General features: G+C 42.6%; 1 protein-coding gene across 1 annotated transcript; it reads left to right on the forward strand.

Annotated features, from left to right (window-relative positions):
* Window positions 1–990: 990 nt before the first annotated feature.
* LOC149404116 (uncharacterized) lies at window positions 991–5,405 on the forward strand. Its single transcript, XM_089607410.1, has 5 exons — window positions 991–4,247; window positions 4,425–4,612; window positions 4,679–4,812; window positions 5,001–5,106; window positions 5,164–5,405. The coding sequence occupies exons 1-5, from the start codon at window positions 991–993 to the stop codon at window positions 5,403–5,405; spliced, it is 3,927 nt and encodes a 1,308-aa protein (XP_089463536.1).
* The last annotated feature ends 5,479 nt before the right edge of the window (window positions 5,406–10,884 follow it).

Below are 10,884 nucleotides of genomic sequence, written 5' to 3' on the forward strand. Positions count from 1 at the left end.
CTACGACCCTTATCTGAATTCAACACAAACCATAAATCCACAAACAACATCCGAAATTGCATATTCAAGGCCAAGCTGATCAGGTATTTCGACTCTCGAGACGACTCCACGTTCATTCCGCTTTGATCCGAGGCTCCTTTCATTCTCTCGAAGGGATTCTCTATCATTTGGTATCAGAGCTTAGGCTCTCAATTAGTCAATTTTTTTTTTTTTCTTTTTACCCTTTCTTTAAAAAAAAAAAAAAAACGCAAAAAAAAAAAAAAAAAAAAGAAAAAGAAAGACAAAAACGCAAAAAAAAAAAAAAAAAAAAAAAAAAAGCTCCAGAAAGTTTTCCTCCAGAAAGTTTTTCTCTCCAGAAAGGTATTCTCTCCAGAAAGTTGAGTCCCTCCAGAAAACTCTCTCTCTCCAGAAAACTTTTTTTTTCTCTTGTGTGTTTAATTTATCTCTTTTCCTTTTCCTTCAAAATACTTTCTTCCAGATTATATATCCCAGAATACTTCTTCTCCACAATCTTTTAGCATATACCATTCCACAATCTTTTAGCATATATCCCAGAGTACAAAATTTTTTTTCTTCAGAAGTTATTGTAGTTTTGGCATCCTGGTGTGATTCTGAGCGTTTTGAGCTCCCTCTCACGAAAGTGATTTTTTTTTACCATTTTGTACGGATTTTACTGTTCACCGTCGAAAATTTTACCTTTTTCCAGCTTTTTCCTTCAGCCACCACCACCTTGATCGTTTTTCTGTTTGGGTTTTAAAATTTTAAGAGGACTTACGAGCGGAAAAAGGCAGAGTGTTACATTATAGCAAAAGCCATATTTGAGTGTCCAAACACGAGTGAATTTCCAAATTACGAGCGAAACACGTAAGGGAGTGATTTTGTGAGGACCATTAATCTTATATATCGTATATATATACTACTGTTCATTTACGCAGATTCATGACAACTCCTCGACGAGATAGTGCTTCATCCTCACAACCACCTTTGACGATGGACGACCTTGTCCACACCATGCAGCGGTTCCTCGATCCGATTCTTGCCCGCTTAGATAACATCGAACAACATCAAACTGCCGAATTTGTGCACACCGAGCAACGGCAAGCACCTGACTTCGAGAACCCGTTCTACCACCAAGGAGACCAAAGACGTGGTTTTCCATCACGCCGCGGACAAACACGCGGACGAGGCCTTCCACCAGCGCATCGCGGAACTTGGACGAACGACGACGACGAACAAGTTGTTTCCGATGTTTTGGATTTTGATCACCCTCGAGGACGAGCTCATGCACACCACCGTCACCATGATGATGATTTCCGCGGCATCAAAATGCGTGTTCCTTCCTTCGACGGCAAGAACGACCCCGACGCTTACTTTGATTGGGAGCGGAAGATTGAACTCATTTTCGATTGTCACCAATATTCGGATTTGAGGAAGGTGAAGCTCGCCGCCACGGAATTCAGTGACTATGCCTTGATATGGTGGGAGCAGATTTCCACTAATAGACGACGTGCCGGCGAACAGCCCATTGCCACATGGGACGAGATGAAAACAGTCATGCGCAAGCGGTTCATTCCGACCCATTATTACCGCGACATGTTCAACCGCCTTCAGCGTCTTCGACAAGGTTCACGCTCCGTTGAAGAGTACTTTCAAGACCTGGAAATGACTCTCATGCGCACCGGAGTTGACGAAGAACGGGAGGCAACCATGGCCCGTTTCTTGTCCGGTCTCAACCGAGATATCGCACGCCAAGTCGAAATCAAACAGTTTATCGACATGGAGGATTTGGTGCATATGGCAATAGTGGTCGAGAAACAGCTCAAAACAGACTCCTCAAGATACAACCGCTTCCCCGACAAAACACCATGGCAATCCACCTTCCCCAACACCGGCGAAAACAAATACTCTCCTCCGAAGCCACAATCGGCCTTACCAACCGTCCCTCACCAACGACCACCTCCCGACCCCGTGAACAAAGGCAAGCTTCCCGCTTCGACCCCTCAACGTAACCGCGACCTCACCTGCTTCAAGTGTCGAGGTAAAGGCCATATTGCTTCCGAATGTCCAAACAAGCGCTCCATGATTCTCCTACCCGACGGTGATGTAATCACGGACGATGAGGCAGCAACCCAAACCGGTGTTGATTATGGCGAACCGACCTACGACGACTATGAGGTTGAAGTTGAAGATGAACAACTCACCTTGGTCACCCGGCGAGTGCTTAGTGTTTCCGCCAAAGACGATGATGAGCACGCGCAGCGAGAATCCATCTTCCACACTCGCTGCCATATCCATGACAAAGTGTGCAGCCTCATTATTGATAGCGGCAGCTGCACCAACGTCGCAAGCACCATCCTTGTCCACAAGCTGTCCTTGCCAACCTCCAAGCATCCTCACCCGTACAAGCTCCATTGGTTGAACGATAGTGGCGAAGTACGCGTCACCGACCAGGTCCTTGTCCCTTTCAAAATTGGCAAATACGAGGACGAAGTTTTATGCGACGTTGCACCAATGGAAGTGTGTCACCTCCTCCTTGGCCGCCCTTGGCAATTCGACCGACGTACTGTTCATGATGGTCTTTCCAACAAATACAAATTCCTGCACAAAAACCATCAGATTGTCCTTTCCCCACTTTCTCCATCCCAAGTCCTCAAAGATCAAGCTCACCTCCACCAAAATGCCAACCACATTAAACACATTAGCCATTCTCCCAAACAGACCACGAGTACCAAAGAAAAAGCCAATCAAACTCTGGTCAAAACCCATGAGAGAAAACAAAATTTTTTAGTGAGTGCAAGCAAGGTTAAAAAGGCAATTTTTAATGAAAAACCGATTCTGATGTTCTTGCACAAAGGACATCTTTTACACGCTGACCAACTTGACAAAAATTTGCCTAGTCTTGTTGTGGAATTGTTACAGGATTTTGCGGACGTTTTTCCCGATGATGTTCCATCCGGTTTGCCACCAATCCGCGGCATCGAACATCAAATTGACTTAGTCCCCGGCGCTGCCCTTCCAAATCGTCCAGCGTACCGTGTTAATCCAACCGAGACAAAGGAGCTCCAGCGACAAATTGATGACCTCATGGCCAAAGGATACATCCGCGAGAGCTTGAGTCCATGCGCGGTACCCGTTCTCCTCGTCCCAAAAAAAGATGGTAGCTGGCGCATGTGTGTAGATTGTCGCGCCATCAACTTCATCACGGTAAAGTATCGATTTCCTATTCCTAGGTTAGATGATATGCTTGATGAATTGCATGGTGCGTGTGTTTTTACAAAAATTGACTTGCGAAGTGGTTATCACCAAATAAGAATGAAAGAGGGTGATGAATGGAAAACAGCTTTCAAAACAAAACAAGGTTTATACGAGTGGTTAGTCATGCCGTTTGGTTTAACAAATGCTCCGAGTACTTTCATGCGCTTAATGAACCATGTACTTCGTTCTTTCATTGGGAAATTTGTGGTTGTTTATTTCGATGATATCTTGATTTATAGTATGACTTTTGATGACCACATGATTCATTTGAACAAGGTTTTTGAAGTGTTGCGCAAAGAACAATTATATGCTAACTTGTCCAAATGCTCTTTTTGCACGGACAAAGTTGTGTTTCTTGGTTTCGTAGTCAGCGCTAAAGGAATCTCCGTGGATAGCGCGAAAGTCAAGGCAATTCAAGAGTGGCCAACACCAACGACCGTGCAACAAGTTAGAAGCTTCCACGGCCTTGCGGGATTTTACCGTCGCTTTGTTCCCAATTTCAGCACCATCGCAGCCCCTTTGACCGAATTAATAAAAAAAGATGTGGGATTCCAATGGGGATACGAGCAAGAGGGAGCATTCCAAACTTTGAAAGAGCGCCTCATCAATCCTCCTCTTTTGGCGCTGCCCAATTTTGACCAGCCCTTCGAAATTCAATGCGACGCTTCAGGCATTGGTATTGGCGCTGTCCTTATGCAACAAGGACGTCCCTTGGCGTATTTCAGCGAGAAATTGAAAGGCGCATCGCTGAATTACCCGACCTACGACAAAGAGCTCTACGCACTCATCCGCGCTTTGGAAACATGGCAACACTATCTCCTTTCCAAAGAGTTCATCATTCACACCGACCACGAGTCCTTAAAGTACCTCAAAGGACAACACAAGTTGAATAAACGACATGCGACGTGGGTAGAGTTCATCGAACCTTTTCCTAACGTCATTCGGTACAAATCAGGTAAAGAGAATGTGGTAGCCGACGCCCTTTCTCGGAGGTATGTTTTACTTTCATCTTTGACTGCACACTTGTTGGGTTTTGAAATAATAAAAGAGTTGTACAAAGATGATTCGGATTTTGGTGAAATTCATGCAAACTGTTCACAAAAAGCTTTTGGAAAATTTTATTTGCATGATGGATTTTTGTTTTACAAAAACAAGCTATGTTTGCCTAGTGGTTCTATGCGTGAATTACTTATTCGTGAGGCACATAGTGGTGGTTTGATGGGTCATTTTGGTGTTGCTAAAACGCTGCCTATTTTGCAATCAAATTTTTATTGGCCGAACATGCGAAAAGATGTTGAACGAATTTGTGGAAATTGCATTGTTTGTAAAAAGGCTAAATCAAAAAGTCTGCCCCATGGTATGTACACTCCTCTTCCCGTTTCTACTTCTCCTTGGATTGATTTATCTATGGACTTTGTTTTAGGTTTGCCTCGATCTAGCAAGGGAAATGATTCCATTTTTGTTGTCGTTGATCGGTTCTCCAAGATGGCGCATTTCAGCCCCTGCAAGAAGACCAGCGATGCTTCCAACATCGCCAACTTGTTCTTCCGCGACATCGTACGACTCCACGTTCTCAACAGGTTAATCTCGATGGCGCACGGAAGGCTGATTTTGTACAATCTCTCCACGAAAAAGTTCGGGCCAACATTGAGCGACGCAACGATCAATATGCAAAGCAAGCAAACAAAGGGCGCACAAAAGTTTTGTTTCAGCCCGGAGATTGGGTTTGGATTCATATGCGCAAGGAACGTTTTCCAGAACAACGCAAGTCCAAGTTACTCCCTCGCGGCGACGGTCCATTCCAAGTGGTGTCGAAAATCAACGACAATGCATACAAACTTGATCTCCAAGGTAAGTATAATGTAAGTGCTACTTTTAATGTTGCTGATTTGTCTCCTTTTCATGCAGATTTGGATTTGAGGGCAAATCCTTTCCAACCCGGGGGCAATGATGAGGACATCACCACGAACATGCATTCGCATTCAATCAAGGATACACCGGAGGGCCCAATGACGCGAGCCAGAACCAAGAGATTCAAAGAGCAAGTGACCAGCCTACTTCACAAGTTTGGAGCCCAAAATATTGCCATAGAAGAGCCCAGAATCGTCAACATGATCTCAGCCCAAACTCAAGGCAATAATCCGAAATAGAGTCAAGCCCAAAGGGATAAACGAATTTTATGTGTGTGTGAGACTGTTGGTTTTCTTGTAACCGTTTGTGAGTTTATGGTCTGAGAGTTATTTCCTTTTTGTGTTAAATTCGAGATTTATGGCGTCTCTTTGGTTTTTGTAACCATAATCTCGAATTGAGTATTTGTAGTAATTGTGTGGAAGTAGAAGGCAGACCATCTTTGATTATCAAACATTTGTGTGAGGATTAGTTCTCTGAAATTTTAAGCCCTAAACGAAGAACTTATCAAGGCAATCCCTTGTGGCGTTCTTGATTATCCAATCTTATCAATAGTTCGCACCATAAACTATTGTGGCGATTTTCATTCCATACAACCTCTACGACCCTTATCTGAATTCAACACAAACCATAAATCCACAAACAACATCCGAAATTGCATATTCAAGGCCAAGCTGATCAGGTATTTCGACTCTCGAGACGACTCCACGTTCATTCCGCTTTGATCCGAGGCTCCTTTCATTCTCTCGAAGGGATTCTCTATCATCTTGATACCTCCAAGATGAACTACTCCATTAACAAGCTAGAGTACACTGTTACCAAGCTTATGAAGGAACTTCACACTGCTGTAGGTCTCACTAAGACAAAGAGGAATCAAGGAGAGGCACATGCTACTGAGCACAAAGCCTCCGCCTCTGGAACTAAGAAGAGACCTTCCAAGGCCGATAAAAAGAACTGTCCCGCCTATCTCAAAGCAAAAGAACATAGTATTGTACTAGTTACCGAAGCATGCTTAGTAGCTGATAATGTATCAACGTGGATTCTTGACTCCGCTGCTACTAACCATATTTGTTGTTCCTTGAATGGTTTCAAGAAATACAAAAGCTTAGAGGAAGGCGAGTTTTGTTTCAAATGGGGTGATGGGAGCCTGGTGTCCGCGAAGGCTGTGGGATCCGTGACGCTGTCTTTTGAAGACCGCACTTTAAACTTGAATAATGTTTATTTTGTTCCTACCTTTGGGAAGAACTTAATATCCGTTGCTCGTCTTTTCGAGCAAGATTATTGTTTAAATTTCATTAAGAATGGAATTCGTATTTCGTTTCCTGATAATTCTTTTGTCACTGATGCATGTATGAAGAATGCTCTTTTCTACATCTATCCCACTAAACCTTCTCTTTTAGACACCGAAATAGATAACGATCTAATTAGGGAGCCGAAGAGGATCAAACTTTCTGAATCCTCCGATCTAACAAAATCAACACACCTATGGCACTTAAGACTTGGTCATATCAGTCTAGAAAGGATTAAGAGACTTGTGAGGGATGGTCCACTCCAAGCCTCTGCAATAGGTTCACTACCTACTTGTGAATCCTGTATAGAAGGAAAAATGACTAAGCGACCTTTCTCCGATAAGGGTCGAAGAGCCACTGAGTTGCTGGAACTAATACATTCTGATGTATGTGGTCCGCTCAACCAACAGACACGTGGAGGATACGAATACTTCGTTACCTTCACTGATGATTACTCAAGATATGGGTTTGTCTATTTGCTTAAACACAAATCCGAGACCTTTAACGTATTTAAGGTCTTTAGGGCTTTAGTGTAAAAGCAAACTGGCAAAGTGATCAAAACCCTTCGATCCGATCGAGGTGGTGAGTATATGTCTGGAGAGTTCGATGACTTTCTTAAAGAAGAAGGTATCGCTTCTCAGCTTACCGCACCTGGCACACCTCAACAAAACGGAGTGTTAGAGAGAAGAAACCGAACTCTTATGGAGATGGTTAGATCAATGATGAGTTACTCATCTCTCCCGCTTTCCTTTTGGGGATATGCCCTTGAAACAGCTGCCTATATTCTGAACCAAGTTCCGTCCAAAACGGTTCCTGGTACTCCTTATGAACGATGGACTGGCCGTAAAGTGAATCTTGGCCGCATCCGAATTTTGGGTTGCCCTGCACATGTGCTGAGGCAAAAGACTAGCAAGTTGGCTAGTAGGTCAGAATTGTGCCTGTTTGTAGGATATCCGAAGGAAACCAAAGGTTTTACTTTCTATAGTCCCGAGGACGATAAGACTTTCGTTAGCACGAATGCTCGTTTCCTTGAGGAGGACTTTATGAAGGATGCGAAACCTAGAAGCAAAATTGTGCTTGAAGAAAAGTTGGGTCAGGAAGCTTCTACCTCATCTGTAAGAACTGTTCTTACCCCAACTGAAACACAACCTAACTCATCAGAATCTCGTCAAGTAGTACTTCGACGTAGTGGGAGGGCTGTTCAACAGCCTGACAGGTACATGTCTTATGGAGACTCTCTCGTAGCCGTCTCCGACATGGATGACCCTGTTTCCTATAGCCAAGCGATGGCTTGTTCTGAATCAAACCGTTGGCTTGACGCCATGAAAGTTGAAATGCACTCGATGTATGTCAACAAAGTCTGGAAACTTGTAGACCTTCCTGAAGGGATTAAACCCGTAGGGTGTAAGTGAATATACAAGAAGAAAAGGGGTCCTGATGGGAACGTCGAGACGTTCAAAGCACGACTTGTGGCGAAGGGTTATACCCGACAAGAAGGGATTGACTATGAAGAAACCTTCTCGCCAGTCGCGATGCTTAAATCCATCCGCATACTCCTATCCATAGTTGCAGCTCTCGACTATGAGATCTGGCAAATGGATGTCAAGACAGCCTTTCTGAATGGCAATCTTGACGAGCGCATTTACATGGCTCAACCAGACGGTTTCGTGGATAAAGGTCAAGAGACCAAGGTTTGTGAGTTGCTTAAATCCATTTATGGACTAAAGCAAGCATCTAGGTCATGGAATATTAGATTCGATGAAACTGTAAAGAGCTTCGGCTTTAAACTGTCAATAGATGAGCCTTGTGTTTACAAGTTAATACACGAAGGCAAAGTTGTGTTTCTGGTACTATATGTCGATGATATACTACTCATTGGTAATGACGTGGGTAAGTTATCTGAGGTTAAGGTCTGGCTGGCAAAGCAATTCGATATGAAGGATCTAGGAGAAGCCGCATACATTCTGGGAATCCAAATCTTTCGAGATAGGAAAAACCGGACCCTGTCGCTCTCTCAAGCATCTTATATTGATAAGGTGATGGATCGCTTCTCGATGCAAGACTTCAAGAAGGGTCAAACACCCTTTAGGCATGGAGTTTCACTCTCTAAAGACCAGTCTCCCAAGACTGCACAAGAGATTGAAGACATGAGGAAGATTCCTTACGCCTCTGCCGTAGGAAGCCTTATGTATGCTATGCTTTGCACTAGACCTGATATATGTTTCGCCGTTGGCGTAGTTAGTCGTTTACAATCCAACCCTGGACCCGAGCACTGGATTGCTGTTAAGCATGTTCTTAAGTATCTTCGAAGAACTAGGAACTTGATGCTTACATACTTAGGTACTGACCTGACTATGACGGGATATACCGACTCCGATTTTCAAGCGGAGAAGGATTCCAGGAAATCCACTTCGGGATCTGTGTTCATCCTTAATGGTGGAGCTGTTGTGTGGAGAAGTATTAAGCAATCTTGCATTGCTGACTCCACAATGGAAGCAGAATATGTGGCTGCTTGTGAAGCATCCAAAGAGGCTGTATGGCTTAGAAAGTTCCTTAAGTATTTGGAAGTTGTTCCAAACGTCGACGAGCCCATGACCCTTTATTGTGATAATAGTGGGGCCGTCGCTAACTCAAAGGAACCTAGAAGCCATAAGCGCTCTAAGCATATTGAGAGGAAATACCATTTGATTCGAGAGATCGTGCAGCGCGGAGACATGGAAGTGAAGAAGATCTCAACGGTGGACAACCTCGCAGATCCATTCACCAAGGCCCTAGCGAACAAGGTCTTCGACCAACATCGTGAAGGATTAGGCATGAAGGACTACACACACCTTCTTTGAGTCAAGTGGGAGTTTGTTGTCAATGGTGCCCACAAGAAGAGTTGTAGTCTTTATTTTGTACATTTGATGTAATAAAGTCTCATGAAGACTCTTGCTTGTAATTGCCTATCTATTCATTAATAAAGTTGAAACGTTCATTCATTCTTTCTTTGTTTGAAGCTTTATGATAAAACCTTAGTCTTTTAGTCCATAAACAAACTTAACAACTTATGAAGAGACAAATGTAGATTTTGCATGAACAAACTCTTCGTAGTTTGCTTAAAACGATATATTCGCAATCTAAGGGTCAAAGGACTATTGACCTCAGTATGATTGTTAGAAGAATCTATGATGTCTGGTTATGAGGTATTGAGAGTTGGGGACTCTATAGTTCTTCTAGGTATCTTTCGAAGATACTGAATTGACCAGTGCACTTCTAGAGACAATATAAGAACAAACCATTTAACCTCTTATGTCTCGAAGTCACTATGTATGAATTGCATCATGCTTACCTTAATCCTGAAATGAGACATGCCATTTCACACCTTAGTATTCTCATTTGAGAAAGTCAAAGTTCGGACTCACTATGTGAATCCGAACAAGGCCTATTGGTGAAGTACTAAGTTGTGAGAATGTCATGAGTAACTTTGTGAAGTTCTCATAGATATGGAATTCATGTACAAGATTGCTGAAATGCAATGTATGTCACCTCATGCTTTGTTCCTTAAAGTGTGAATAAATGAACTGGCCAGTGTCCAAATTGAGTCCTGACTCTTTTGGATGAAACAATGTGACTTGTTAGCTCCTCGTCATATACATTATCTCTAACTTATTCACAAGCGACAAAGGAGTTGGAGAAATAACAGCTAGAAGGGTAAAATGGTAATTTAGTAAATCCCGACTAGGTGATGACATTCATGAAGGGTAAACATAGTTAATATTCAGTGGATCCGCTCATTATAATTAGGAGAATTCTTGAGTAGAAAATAAATTCATTTGAACCGAGAGATTTTCAGTGTCAACTCTTTAGTGGAGTCAGTTGACATTAAGCTAAACTTGGAAAAGGTTTGTGAACTTTTGAGTCCAAGTATTTAGCTCAAGCTTTGTTCATTTGGATCCATGAGGTCACTGTCACGAATCACATCGAGTAGGAATAGTTAAACTAGAAGCTAAGCCAAAACAAAAACGAGACGCGTTTTTTTCGAAAATTGTCAAAAGGGTATTTTTGTCCTTTTGGACATAGGACGAAATGAATGTCAATAAATTTTTTTTGACAAGGTCATTTGATGACAAATGAAACTTAAAACACTCAGCCATTAATAGTTTATTGGGCCTTGAGGATTAATTTCATTTCATAGAATTTTACTTGAAAATTGTTAATGGGCTTTTCTTATGTTGTCATGAACAAATGAAGAAACATCTAGAAGCTCCTTCTAGAAGCTCAAATTTCGTCCAACCCAAGGAAAATAAGGCTGAATTTCGTTCATGCCATAGTGGGAAAGAGAGTTTATTTTGTGCATTGATGTATGAAGATACTTGCCAAAAGAAAAAGAGGAAACAAATTTCCTTAAGAAGGAAAGTGCATTTTCGGCCAACTAAGAGGAAATCAAATG

Source organism: Urtica dioica, chromosome 2, assembly GCF_054948205.1.
Source record: "Urtica dioica subsp. dioica isolate 48M chromosome 2, U.dioica_male_clone48M_v1_H2, whole genome shotgun sequence".
Taxonomy (NCBI): Eukaryota; Viridiplantae; Streptophyta; class Magnoliopsida; order Rosales; family Urticaceae; genus Urtica; species Urtica dioica.